Raw genomic sequence first — 14,413 nt, forward strand, 5'->3', positions numbered from 1 at the left:
ACCCACCGCTGTCTTTCGCTAGTCAGGTTAAACATATATATAAGTCACTTAGATAACTTAAAAATGTTATTGTTTGGCTTTCTTTAGTATTTTATTTGTTCCTGAGTAAATCGGTTTGGCTGAGATTAAAGTTATAGTTTTTGCACAGCTAAAACTGTCAAGCAGACAGCTGATTGTCAGAAGTGTGAGACGCTGGAGAATATACTCCGGTGTCCTGTTATATTTTAGAAAGCAAGGAGTTTATTAAACTTCACCGAAACAATCTGCAAATTTCATTAAAAATTAATAAACTACCATCTTGTCTTTATTTTTAGTTAGCACAAACACTTCAAGCTGTAAGCTAATGATAGTTATGTAAGACCAGATGCTGCTGGTGCAATAAGCTGTACGCTGTACGTCCAATGGATGATGATCTGATTAGTCGACTAATCGCAAAAATAATCGGTGACTAGTCGACTATCAAAATAATCGTTTGTGGCAGCCCTATTCAGAACACATTAGTAAAACACACCAAAGGAGAGTTAAAGTAATTACTTATCTATTAGTCAGGTTTATACTGTGTGTGTGTGTGTGTGTGTGTGTAAAACATTAAATTCATACTAACAACAACCGCTGTGTATCCACTTCACTGCATTTGAAACATTTTTTTTTTTAAAAAGGGCATTTATTTTCACAGAGATGACAACGGTACACACCTCAAGTAAAATCGACACTAAAGATTAGAGTTACTACATTTCAGTATTTGGTTTCTCATCCTTCAAACTACAAAACATCTATCCTGACTATTGATCCAACAATTGGAAGTTGGCTGCAGTATTACACACTACAGTTTTTTGTTTGTTTGTTTTTTAACCAGAGATTTTACAGGCAACAATGAGCAGCGTGAATTACATGTATTTCTATACTCACATGTCATCTTTGAAGCTGAGGGCAAACTTGGGCTGTTCTACTTCAGATGACTGTAGACCAGAATGCTGCAGCACTCTGCTATCCAGGTATGAAACCTCAATGGGATCGTCTCTATAAAATGAGCAAATAGTGCAAAAAGCAGCTTGTTAACACAAAAATCAACTGTAAATAATTATCAGCACCCTTAATTACATTTAGCACCTATATGCTCACCCAGAATTAATATATTACCTATAAACTTTGTTAAACATGTCAGAGACCACAAAGAGCTGCTTTTCCTTTTTCATTAACAAATATACACAGTTGTTTGTTTGTTTTTTTAGCAGGCATTTTTTAAATACTGCCATCCTTGTATTGCAAACAAAGAACCTGAGATCTATTTTTAGCCTCAGAGCATTTCTAAAACAAGTCACATCAGCCCAAAGCCAACAGCATACTCCCACCTGTTGTCAGATTCGCGTCTAATTTTAGCCACAGTAGAGGCAGCCACCGGCAGTCCTGGGCCTGAACCCAATGTCACATTTCCCAGTGTGGGGCGGCCACTGGCGCTGTCCAGAGACTTGCAGAGGAAACTTGGGAAGGCTTCATCTTCCAGTTTGTAAAAACTGTCTGCCATTGCTTTTGAAGGGAGCAGGGTGAGTGCCAAATGTGGCTTAGGTTCCGTTCAGGTGATGACCATCTGTAATGTCTAGAAAAATGAACGGTAGCAATAAAGGACCAGGTAAAACACATCTTGTGCCCACTCGTGTGCTTATTTAGCAAACATCAGCTTCTTAATACCACCTTTCAATCGTGAAAACTATTGACTTAAGTATTTTCTTTGGGGAACGTCATCATACATGTTGTTTCGCAGGTATACGGTTCAAGTCTATTGAATAAACAAATTAAGAGAACTTAACTAGCCAACTACACTAGGTGGGCTAACTTCTAAGCTAACAGGCTACTTGCTAAAAACAAAAGGGTCTGTGGAACTCGCCAGCACGTTGCAGATTTAAGCTACCCCATTGTTTTTGGTTCTTTAAGTTAGAGTGTGTAAGAAGACATTTTGCAGACAGCACATATAAGTGAACAAGCTTCACCTGCTCGCTAATTATTTCTTCTTAGACTGTTATACTCCAGCAAGGGAATTCAATTATAAACGTTTGTCGGACTTCAACTCACATTCAACACTCCAGAAGTAAGCGGGCCCAGGGATAAATAGTTTTTCTCCAACTTGAACTTTGTCCTTATAAACGGTTCAAATGCGATACCAAGTGTAGCCAAATGCCAAATGTAACTTCGAAATAACTTAGACTCATCATTATTACTTAAAATCTGACATATCAAACAAACCGTACAATAGTTCGTAGGACCAAACAGCGCCCAGAAGCCACAGGAAGCCCGCGTGAGCGTCATATCACAAAGGCGGGACTTAATCAATTTTAGACGACGCGGATTGGACAGAAAACCTATGAGGGAGGAAATTGCCAATGATGATTGGTTACTATCTATGTCATTCCAATGGATTTGGCAGCTTGGGGCCAATGACTGTATGCTTGGGGCGGTTAAGAAAAGTGCTCATTCATTTATCAGTAAAGCGCTTGTCCTCAGATGAATGAAAGACGGAATGTGCTCTTTTGAACTCCAGCCATAACTTATCTAATAATACGTATACCACTAAATTATCTGCAATAGTTGATAGGTTGTTATATTTATTATGAATTAGCGCCCAGTTATTAAGCAAAGCGTGTCATACAAGTCGTTAATGGCCAAGTGAGGATTTTCTTGTATCGTATGTCCTGCCAAACAGCTGCAAGAGTACCGAGGGTCGCAAACAGCTGACTGCTGAAAGAGTTGTCATCCCACATCCCATGCGTTCCGTTTATTAGGAGTGCCACGATATGAAATGTTGTCCTCCCTGTCAATGTTAACCCTCTGTGAAAATACTAATGGCATATATTGTCAGTTTTGCCTAATTTTGGAGCGATATTGGCAGGAGAATAGCCCCTTGCTGACATGTGATCCTTCACAAATAACGCCAAGGAAATGTATAGCACAGCCAAAAGACAGCTGTTCACACTAAAAAGGAAAAGGTTATATAACGCAATATGCAACTAATGGTTAGGCCCTAAAGAAACACATCAGTGTCCAAGAGCTACCAGGTATCACCAAGTTTTATAAATGGCTAGGACAAACATAGATTCAAGAGCTTTTAAAAAGATTTTTTTAAAACTTCCTGGCCCAAGATGACCATCATATTATTTCCAGTCAATCATGTGGAATGACTATGCCTTTCTTCTTCTTTGATTGTAAAGGAGAAGCAGTCAAAAATAACACCCCCTTTATATCATTTATTTCTGAGTCTTACTTCCACCCATTCTAATTATAGACTTCCATAAGCAGAAAGACAAACATGTCCCCCTTTCAGACACAACTGACAGAAGTTTTCCAATTTACCAGCCAACAATACCCGATGATTGCACGCCCCCCTCCCAACAACAACAAAAAATCAGCTTAGTTTAAAAATGCTGAGTTTATTATTCACACAATACCATATACATTATTTAAATGACTCTCTGTACCAACGCATTAGATCTTCCAAAGGTTTTCTTTAATAATATGCAGAGGGAAAAAAAACATAAACCTTTAGAAAAGTGAAAAAAAATCTTTATTAGAAATGAAAGGAAATTTTCTTTTTCATCCAAAACTATTTCAAAAATGATACCCTGTCTTATTTAACTAAAACACACAGGGGAAGAGAAAAAAAAAATCATTGCCCTTCAGCTTCTGGTAAGGGCAGCAGTGCCCTGGAGGACAGCCTGTGGGGAAGAGGCTGCTGCTGAGGCTGAATGGGCTCAGTATCACAGTGCTCTATTAGGGAAGAAGGAGGCAGCAGGTGACCATACACAATACCCGCTCTAGGGGGGTCCAGAGGAGGAAAGAAATACCTGAAGTAAGAAAAAGAAGGAGGAGGAGACAAAGACGGCAAATACGTGGACGGAAAGAAAAGACAACAAAGGGAATACACAGAGGGTGAACAAATAAAAGGAAGCAAAAAAAGAGAAATTAAAAGGAGAAGGATGCATGTTTGGTCCAGACACTAAAAAGGTAAGAGGGAAGACAGTGACATTTTAAAAAAAAAGAAAGAAAAAAAAAAAGGTTTAAGCACAAAAAGAAAGGAATCAATGTTTTGCAAGGTTCATGCCAGATTTGTTGCAAAAAATTAAAGTTTCAATCAGTAATACCCAAGTATCCATTTGTGAAATGTTACAGAGTCTTACATTTTAAATATGGGCAAGTGGGAGCTGATGCACAAGACACATTAGTAATATGCGGGTGGCTGGTATATCTTTGGAGAGGTCAGCTGCCGCAGGGGAGGAGCAAAGGGAGCTCTCTTGCCAATCCTGCATGCAATAAGCAGTACAACAGCACATTACTTCAAACAAAGCTCACTTCACACTTGTTTCTGATACATGAAAAATTCCACACGCCGCTCTGCAAACGCCTAAATTCAACTGAACTGAGTTAACTGGCTTACAATACACAGATATTGTGTTACTCGGGTTAGAGGGGAATCACAAGTTGAGTCAAAAACACGTACGTACAAATTTTTGTTAGGTCTGAGGTTATGGTGGAGTTGAACATAAATACAGCCACACTCTGAGCTTAGACACAATTTATTTATCGTTCAAATTTTCCTGGTGCTTCATGTGCGAATGAGGGGGGAACAATGAAGGCTAAAAACAAGAACAGCTGCTGAGCCAGCAGACCAAATATGGTTTCAATAGGAAGTAATAACAGGTGTGGATACATTTCATTTGTATAAAAAGAGGAATGTGTTATCACTCCATTCAAGGCTCGCAGTGGCTGTATTCACACTCGTTCTGTGTGTGTGTTTACACTCTGTTAATACGGCTCATTCAAGCTGTCCTTTCTGCTCAGCAAAGAGTTTGGCACTACTTGTTCAAGGATACATTCAAATCCAAAAGAGAAAAATAAGGAGAAAATATTCAGGATGCATTCATATATTGGCCAAATGCCTGTATCAGGTGATATCAGCATGTCTGTTAATATAAGATGGTACTTATCAACATCAGCAGCTGATAATCATTTTGTGTTGGTTAAAAAGTCCAGGCAGAACTAATGGGAGGAATAAATAACAAAAACAGTCAAAAGACTGACATTTGCTATCGGCTCAGAACCTAATGATCACAAAATTCCTGCTCCACTTCAGTTTAATCATGATGTCAAATGTTGAGACTTTTGACTGAAGCTGATCAAATTCATTTACAGAATACAACCTAATAGCACAATGTTTCTGTTCTGTATCCCAAAATAGCTCTAGAAATTGAAAGAACGGCCACGTATCAAACTCATATAAACACATTTATTTTCCTTTTATATATTAAGAAAACAGTTAGTCCTTGCACTCACGGTGCAAAGTGGAACCATTCTTATTACATGCATCAGTATAAATTGAGAGGAAGTCACCACCACAACACATCTGGCTCCACAGGTACAATGTAGATAACCTGTGTGGTGAAAACCAGAAGCCAAGCTCTTTGCATGAGTGCAGCACGGGATCAGTGCGAGTCCAACACGCTTGTCAGTAAGCAGCTGTACTCCCAGTCAGGGTGAGGCGTTAAAAAAAACCAAAGTTGTCAGTTCTGACTGGCTTGGGCAGGGCTGGGTGAGTGGCGTCAGACGCGCCACGCCACCTACCTTCCTGCAGACATCCCGTTCAGCGCATTCTGGGAAGACTGAACAGAGGAACCCAGCACAGTACTCATGGCTGAGGGCTGACCGGATGAACCTGTAAGTGGGCTTCCATCTCCCTTCAGGATGCCGGTGCACTTCCAGTTGTCCATGTAGTTAGCTGCACAGAGACAGAAGGAAAAGTCGGCATTTATTTCGTACACAAAGGAGAAGGGGGACAATCTGACAGCTGAACTTTTCACCGTCATAGGATATTCAAGTGGGGCTCTTTTCTCCACTTGAATATCTGGTGTTCCTCCAGACCAGTGCATTTTGCTGAAGCACACAAATCATTTGATAATCTACTTGTTGCTATGAACACAGTTACTGCACAACCATTTATTGTGAAGGGATTTATCAGCTTTAGCACTTTGAGAATCAGAATCAGAATCAGAAAGGGGTTTATTGCCAAATGTTGAGCAGGTTTACAACATTAGGAAATTGCTGCGGTGCTTCAGTGCAAACATAGTGTCATAAATAGCACTTAAATAGACATGAAAAAATAAAAGTAGGGATAAGAATTAAAAGTGCTACGTAGAAAGATATGTGCATGAGCTATACATGAGATATATACATGAGAATAAGAATTAAGAGTGCTACGTTGAAAGATATATACATGAGTGCAGGTGGTGATCAGTGCCAAACATAGAATGATGCAGTGACACAGCGTAGGGTCATGTGTTAGTGGCGGGGACAGTCATATGGTTATTGTTCATGTGTCCAACAGCAGAGGGGAAGAAACTGTTCTTATGGCGAGAGGTTCTGGTGCGAATGGACCGGAGCCTCCTGCCTGAGGGGAGCAGGTCAAACAGACTGTGTCCAGGGTGAGAAGGGTCAGCTGAGATCCGAGCTGCACGCCGCAATGTCCTGGAGGTGTACAGGTCCTGCAAAGATGGGAGTCTGCAGCCAATCACCTTCTCAGCAGAGCGCACAACACGCTGCAGTCTCTGTTTGTCCCTGATAGTGGCTCCAGCGTACCACACGGTGATGGAGGAGGTGAGGATGGACTCGATGATTGCAGTGTAGAACTGCATCATCGTCCGTGTTGGCAGGTTGAATTTCTTCAGCTGCCTCAGGAAGTACATCCTCTGCTGGGCTTTCTTAATGACGGAGGTGATGGTGGGCTCCCACTTCAGGTCCTGGGTGATGGTGGTACCCAGGAAGCGGAATGAGTCCACAGAGGTGATGGGGGTGTCAGTCAGGATGATGGGGGGGAGTGGGGCTGTGTGCTTCCTGAAGTCCACAATAATCTCCACTGTCTTCTGGGCATTCAGCACCAGGTTGTTGTGGCTGCACCAGGACACCAGACGTTCAACCTCCCTCCTGTAGGCAGACTCATCCCCGTCCGAGATGAGTCCAATAACGGTGGTGTCATCTGCAAACTTGATTAGCTTGACAGACTGGTGGGTGGAGGTGCAGCAGTTGGTGTACAGGGAGAAGAGCAGAGGAGAAAGAACACAGCCCTGAGGGGAGCCGGTGCTGATGGTCCGGGAGTCCGAGACATTCTTTCCCAGCCTCACATGCTGCTTCCTGTCCGTCAGGAAGTCAGTGATCCACCGGCAGATGGGATCAGGCACATTCATCTGGGAAAGCTTGTCTCAGAGATGGTCTGGAAGGATGGTGTTGAAGGCAGAGCTGAAGTCCACAAACAGGATCCTGGCGTAGGTTCCTGGGGAGTCCAGATGCTGCAGGATGAAGTGTAGGGCCATGTTGATGGCGTCGTCTACAGACCTGTTGGCTCTATATGCAAACTGCAGGGGGTCCAGGAGGGGGGCCGTGAGGGTCCTGAGATGGGAGAGAACTAGGCGCTCAAATGACTTCATGACCACAGATGTCAGAGCCACGGGTCTGTAGTCATTTAGTCCAGTGATCCTAGGTTTCTTGGGGACAGGGATTATGGTAGAGGACTTGAAGCAGGCAGGCACATGACATGCCTGCAGTGAGGAGTTGAAGATGCCAGAAAACACTGGGGCCAGCTCGTTTGCACAGTGTCTGAGGGTGGCAGGAGACACACCGTCTGGGCCGGGAGCTTTCCGAGCATTCAGACTCCTAAACTGCTTCCTCACATCTGCTTCATGAATATGAAGAGTTGTGGTCGGAGGAGGTGGTGTGAAATCCTCTTTTGTGTGGGGTGAGGAGGGGGGTGTTGTAGGTGAACAGTTTGAAGGTGGTGATGGCTCTATGGAGGGGGGAGAGGTGGGGGAAGGAGTGTCCAAAGTGCCTCTATTGTTGGGGCCGTTGGAGGTGTGAAGGCTGCCTGATGGCTCGTCAAAACGGCAGTAGAAGTCGTTAAGGGTGTTGGCCAAGAGCAAGTCATCAGTGGAGTGGGGGGTTTTAGGCTTGTAGTTTGTGATATTCCTAAAACCTTTCCACACAGAGGCCGAGTCATTCTCTGAGATCTGCTGCTGCATCTTCTCAGAGTGCTGATGTTTAGCAATGTCCACTTCTTTAGTGAACCTGTACTTGGCCTCTCTGTAGCAGTCCCTGTCTCCGCTTCTGAACGCCTTTCTCTCATTCCTTTCAGATTTTTGAAGCCCTCCCATATCTGTGTCAGTGTAAAAACTATCACAAAACCAGTGTGTAATGCTGGCTCAGCAACAAACACCATTTAACAGACATGGACTCGGAGGTAGCACTTAACAGCTTCAAAAACATATTTCTCAGAAAAGGAGAGCAGGATGTGGAGAACAAAGCAGAGGTAAATTCTTTAATGCTGACAGACTGCTAACTCTGTGACTATACTTGCGTATCAACAGATGTACTATATGCACGGAGTTTGTAAAAATTGACACTGCTATTTAGCCCAACTTTTAAGACATGCATTTCATAACAAAATAAAATGAAAATTTTTAACCTGGAAAAGAGAAGCTATGGTTTTTCCTGCTGCTGATACAAACTGCATCACACAAACAAAGAGGTAAGCTCGGTCAGGATGCTTGGTTATGAGTATAGAAACAAAGTCTGCTACAGCGCAAACAAACTGTTAAGATCTTTTAAAATTGGTTTTTAAAACCAAATAAAAAATAAAATAATCGTTCCCTGACTCCACCAGGCTGAATACTCGGGAGTGTGAGTGTGTATGCAGATGTTGGAAAAAAAGATAGAAGCACTGTATGAATGTGTGTTTTGGTGAAGCACTTTGAATTATAAACCAAGTAGAAAGATGCTATACAAGTATCAGTCCATTTACCAGTATATAGACACACCTGAATAAGACCCAACTATGGATCAAGGTAGATCAAACATCCAGGTAACGCCCAAAGTTACAGACACTACAGCATCCCATCTATCCAATATTTTTCAAACAAGAAGCAACTTCATATAAACTTATGGACCACTTCCAAATGATCTGGTGTGGAATGACTTGAATAACTGCACAATTTAACCTATGACTAAATCAATATTCCTAGTATTAATAGCAGCAACTGCTGCTACACAGCTACAAAGCCTGAAGCTTGGTAGGAGGGCAAAGGTTTCCTAACTGGAGGACATAATGGTTGCCAGTATCAGTCTGCTTGATTACTGGAATCAATACTCTGAAAACAGACACAGTGGTTAACCTGATTACAACATGTATTCACAAGTAGGTATTTGCACCTCGGACAGTAGAGAATAAAAAAAGTTGTTGTGGTTTGATGAGAACCTGTGCAAAAACGTCAGCTTTCTTTACACAGTTGAACCAACAAATCCTTTATTCTGGAAATGACCAATGCCAACTATGAGTGAACAAAAGTCATTCAATGCCCAGTGAAAAGTACTATTCACTGAACAGCCACATTAAACAGCTTTTATTAAAGTTGTCACTGAAGTAAAAGGAAGACAAACAAGCAGTTGTTAAGAGCCCCCTCACCTTTCCAGAGGCGCACACAGCCATCATCCCCAGAGGAGGCCAGCAGGGTGCTGGTGATATTCCAGCTCACACGCCACACCTGGGAGTTATGGTTGTCAAACTGAGCCACAATCTGCACCTCAAATTTGGTGGGTCCTGTGGACGTGCTCTCCTTCCTGTCAGGAGCACACAAGAAACAGGAAATTGAATATTTATTTTGCATTATCTTAAAAAGAGAACATCTGCTCAGGAACTGCATGCAGGGCTTCAGTGCAGTATTTGTATGACTCCACCAGTTTCTGTGCATTGTGGCCTTCTATAAGACAGAGTGCAAACACTCACCTCATCGGAACTAGCTTAAATATTCGAACATCTTTTGTTGCAATGGCGAGCACGTGGAAAGATCTTCCCAGGTTTGGAGCAAACGCGATGTCATGAACCGCATCAGTGACCGTCATGAGTGTCTCTGCTTTGGCATATTTCCTTTTAAACAGATAAATATTAAAATCTGTCATTTATTTTGGTATGTCTTCATAATTCAATGGTTAGTGCATCACTAATAACAGGGTTCATACACATTTTTCAGGGTCAAATTCCAGGTCAATTTTCAAGCTTTTCCAGCACATTACCAAAATAGAAGAAAGCATGTTTCACTTTGCATCACCTCAGTAAGACCTTGCAAAAATGTAAACAAATCATCTTAGGTCGACTTAAATGTCTTTTGTCCCCCTTTTGTTAAAAGAGAAAAATGCAGCACACAAAAATAGTGAAAAAGGAAACGGTTGCCTTACATGCATATAGTGCACAAACTCAAAAAACACATTCCTCTTAAAAATTAAGATGTGCAAATGTGAACAAATCAACTTGTTAGAGATCTTCATCTTCACTGTAAATAAATAACAACCCAGAAAACAAGAAAACTGCACCAAATGTTTGTTTGTTTTTTTGTTCTTTTTAACTAGTTAAGCACCCCTTTTTCCTTAAGTAGGGGGTGAGAAACAGCAAGTTTTAGTTCGTTTTAGCAGCATCTGTGTTTGCAGCCTACAAACGTTCACCACAGAAACAAAGTCATCGTATTGAAACTCCAACATGTTTCCAAGAAAAAAGAACAACCAATTCAAAAAGATTACGCCGCCTCTCCTTCCTGGCGTGGCCGGCCAATTTCCCCAAATGGCGTGTCATCCTTCCAAAGGGCGTTAGAGGAGAGTAGGAAAGAAAACTACCTTCTCCAGAAAAAAATGCAACAAATTGAAGAAGAGAAACTTCAACTGGAGAACAAGTGTAGACGAATGGAAGCCCAAAGTAAAGAGCTGGAAGACAGACAACAGCGCCAGCCGGACATAAAAATTATTAATGAGGGCTGGGGAATCAAGTTTGCTCAAACCCGAGAGCAGATTGTGCACCTCATTAAAGAAAACAGGCAAAAGAGTGCAGAACTAAAAGAAATGACCAACCAGCTCCAAGACAAGAAAACGATGACTGATAAGATACAATGGGATCTCCAATACATGGAGCGAAGGAATCAGCTCCTCCAAAGACAGCTCCATGAAGCTGTGGAAGAAAAGAAAGAATTCCTCCAACAGAAGGAAGAGCATGACAAAAAGCAAAGAGACATGCAGCACAAACTGAAGAGCATGCAGGAAAAATACCGAATGTTGAAAGAAAGCCTGGATGAAACACTGCGCCAAAATAAAGACCTTCTTCAACAGAAAGAGCAACAGCAAGAAAGACTGAAAGAAGGAAAGCGTATCGTCCAAGACTTTGAGTCTAAAAATCTAAAACTGCAAGAGTTTTGTAATCAGCTGGAGGATAAAGCAACTAAAGCGGAAGAAGAAAAGGACAAACTGGAGAAACGCTGCTCACAGATGCAGCAAAGGATCGAGCAAAATGCGAGAAACAACTCAGAGCTCGTTAAGGGGATTTTGGTGGAATATAATAACTTGAAGCGTGAAAACACTCAAATGCAGGCACAAAAAGAACAACAAGACAAAATACATGAAGACCTGCAGCTCACGCTCCAAGAAATCCAGAAAAGAAACGAGCAGTTAGAAGACAAGCACAAAGAAGTGCAACAGAGAAATGCAGACATGCACAAGGACAAGCTGATACAGGAGGCAACATCCAAACAACTCCAAGACAAGCTTGAAGAACAACAAGCAACATTAGAAGAGGTGGAACAAAGATGTGAGAGACTTGAAAAGCAAAACACAGAAACAATTGATGAGTTGAGAAATCTCATCCTGGAGAAAAAAAGCGCTCGTGGAAAAGTGCCTGAAAAAAAAGAAAAAATGGTTCCACTTGTTCCGGAGGAGAGACGCTACTGCTTCCTCACCTGATGTAGCCTCGTCTTGCTCCACCTCTGTTAACCCCCCAACCAGTCCCGGCAGTTGACTGTCCCCTCCTGAGCCTGGTTCTGCCGGGACTGGTTTCTGCCCATTTAAAGGCAGTTTTTCCTCCCCACTGTCGCCAAGTGCTTGCTCAGAGGCGATTGTTGGGGTTTTCTCTCCTCTACCTTGTTTCTTCATTTACTTGCTTGCTTAACTTTTTGTTCAACTTATCTAAATAATAAACCATTTGAATTTATCCTTTGAGTATTTTTCATCTCATCTTTACAGAATTTTTCCAAAACATTTTCAAACATTCAGATCTGTCTTTTATTTTCTTCTTGAAACCTCATAATGAATACCCACCGTGTGTTTTCGTTGTACTCGTAGATCTGAACCTTCCCACCGTATGTTACGTTGCTGTCGTCACTCCCCACAGCAAACATGGGAGGATGGGCACGTGAGCTGTTTGTAGGAAACAACGCGTGGTTACACCAGCAGACTGTTATCAGCATGGTGTTACATACACATGAAAAAGTCAAGTGATACTTGCATAGCATTATTCATGATGTTGTCATACCTGCATGTCTATAAGTCACATTAAGTTTAGCTGTAAGCTGTTTTATTGAAAGAATTAGCGGTAGTAATTGTGTTATTTCATAAGCACAATAACTGAAAATGTGTTCTAACACAGCGGTCCCCAACCTTTTTTGCACGACGGACCGGTTTATGCCCAACATTATTTTCACGGACCGGCCTTTAAGGTGTCGCAGATAAATACAACAAAATAAAACTAGTACCGGTACCGAAAAAAAGAAGATTTATTCATAACACACTCGAAAAGACCCAGGAAAACCGAGTTAACGATAAAAACGATAACAAAATAACGCTGAAAACCATACATTTAACACCTGAGCCTCAACTCTCACGGCCCGTTACCAAACGACTCACGGACTGGTACTGGTCCGAGGGTACCGCTGTTCTAACATATGCAAGCAAATAATATAAAAGCACTACAGCTGCTCTCTACATTTAAATCTCATCTTGGTTCCTTACACAAAGTAAACCGGCAGTCTAACCTGGAGGGGTTCCACGAGATGCAGCTGCAGCTGAGCTTGCAGGAGATCTCATGCTGCAGGGACCACTGACTCAGGTTCATCACATCGGGAGCCTCGTAGATCCTCACCACCCCATCCGCAGAGCAGGTGGTCAGCATAAGACCCATGTGTTTAGGAGCAAACTTCACATCGGTCACTGACGTTCTACTGTCCACTAGCGTGGTTCTCTTAATCTAAAAAAGCCCAACATAAAACACTCAGGTGAAATCTAACAAACAGTTATGTTAAATGGGAAATGTAATGCAAGTGTACTAACCCAGTGGCTCAGTCCTCTCTGCTTGTCATTGGACTCTCCTACGATCTCCTCCCAAACAGCAGCTGTTCTGTCAAAGGAGCAAGAAGCTAGAACCTGTCCAAACTCTGGATGCGCCCAGGTCACTCGCCACACTGATCCACTGTGTGTCTGCACATAACAGCATTCATCTATTAACTCCATCGATACTTTGAATTTCATGCTGTGTTCATACTCAAAAACACAAACATAAAGTAATAAATAAAAAAGAAAAGGAAATTATGGTGGTTTACCTTCCAGCTGGCTGTGCAGTGCCACTCTCCGTTCTCACTTTTGTCCCAGACCTGAGTGGAATAAAATCACAACCTTGAATACTCCTCACGTGTCTGTGCACAATTATCACCGGTTTTGCACTGACATTTGTATGTACGTCCTTTATTATGTCGTCACATAATAAACACTACATCGATAGCTCTGTCGGAAAACTGCAGTGCTTAACTACACTACTATGCTATAGAGCTTATCTGTGGCCAGCCTAGCTCGTGTGCTACAAGCACCAGAGCTAACAGACTAGCATATTAAACTGAGATAATTTCCCTCGAGTGTAAGAACCAGCGGAAGATTTCTCAAACAACCTCATCGTCTGTCAACGACTGCAGGAAAACGAGTCAGTAATTTCAGTATGTAAGGTGAAAGTGTCGGTAATGTGGGCAAGGCTATCCTGCTAGCTATAACAGCTAATGCTAACATTAGCAAACTATGATGTACAGCTCACCTTGACACTTTGGTCGCTGGAGCAAGTCGCCATCCTCCGGCCGTGAAAATCATACGATACGTCATGAATTAGATCTTTATGATCTGCCGCGATACTACGCGCAACAAACATGATGACAACTATGTACCGGCAGCTCTAGCTGGGACGATTAGCTGGCAGGCCTGTCATGTGTCTACTTGTGCTGTTTATTTGGCGGTAATGTGATTGTGTGTAGTACAAGCTATTGACCACACGGCGGCGCATGCACACAAATTTTAAGCAGCTCAATGCGACTTTGGGGTTCTTTATAAGAAGATAAAATATAACGAAAGTTATTCGGTGAAAAAGTGCTACAGCCAGAGTTACTTTGAACAGACAGATTAATAGGTTTATTAATACACAACTGCCAAAATAAATATAGTATGTAATATACTGTCAAAGTTACCTCTTGCGCGGTTGCCAGGTTTGATCCAACTGACAGTTTTTTTTCTTCGCTAACTTTATTACTAAAAG

General features: G+C 42.0%; 2 protein-coding genes across 7 annotated transcripts in view; both read right to left on the reverse strand.

Annotated features, from left to right (window-relative positions):
- Nucleotides 1–2,302, reverse strand: part of cep192 (centrosomal protein 192) — a 61,850-nt gene extending 59,548 nt beyond the window's left edge. The window contains exons 1-3 of one of the 3 annotated variants that reach the window (XM_085290641.1): nucleotides 2,247–2,302; nucleotides 1,353–1,597; nucleotides 910–1,020 (exon numbers count right to left, since the gene is read on the reverse strand). In XM_085290641.1, coding sequence (XP_085146767.1) covers nucleotides 910–1,020; nucleotides 1,353–1,525 — 284 coding nt within the window. In that variant the 5' untranslated portion in view covers nucleotides 1,526–1,597; nucleotides 2,247–2,302. Of the gene's footprint in view, nucleotides 1–909; nucleotides 1,021–1,352; nucleotides 1,598–2,070 lie in introns of all 3 variants that reach the window. The other 2 variants (XM_085290642.1, XM_085290640.1) reach the window with 2 other exon arrangements.
- A 1,100-nt stretch (nucleotides 2,303–3,402) lies between these two features.
- On the reverse strand, nucleotides 3,403–14,140 carry seh1l (SEH1-like (S. cerevisiae)). 4 transcript variants are annotated; one of them, XM_085290648.1, is made up of 10 exons: nucleotides 13,922–14,139; nucleotides 13,440–13,490; nucleotides 13,171–13,317; nucleotides 12,876–13,087; nucleotides 12,163–12,261; nucleotides 9,815–9,955; nucleotides 9,494–9,648; nucleotides 5,611–5,764; nucleotides 4,170–4,292; nucleotides 3,694–3,988 (listed from the first exon to the last, which is right to left on the reverse strand). In XM_085290648.1, exons 1-9 carry the CDS (start codon nucleotides 14,030–14,032, stop codon nucleotides 4,211–4,213), a joined length of 1,152 nt encoding a protein of 383 aa, XP_085146774.1. In that variant the 5' UTR covers nucleotides 14,033–14,139; the 3' UTR covers nucleotides 3,694–3,988; nucleotides 4,170–4,210. The 4 variants fall into 4 exon arrangements, with proteins under 4 accessions (XP_085146772.1, XP_085146774.1, XP_085146773.1 ...); XM_085290649.1 differs by having other exon boundaries at nucleotides 3,730–3,836; XM_085290646.1 differs by lacking the exon at nucleotides 4,170–4,292 and having other exon boundaries at nucleotides 3,403–3,836; nucleotides 13,922–14,140.
- Nucleotides 14,141–14,413: the final 273 nt, after the last annotated feature.

This window comes from Mchenga conophoros, linkage group LG11 (assembly GCF_057382185.1).
Source record: "Mchenga conophoros isolate Kocher_MC1m ecotype Shallow Benthic linkage group LG11, M_conophoros_male_GT1.1, whole genome shotgun sequence".
NCBI lineage: Eukaryota > Metazoa > Chordata > Actinopteri > Cichliformes > Cichlidae > Mchenga > Mchenga conophoros.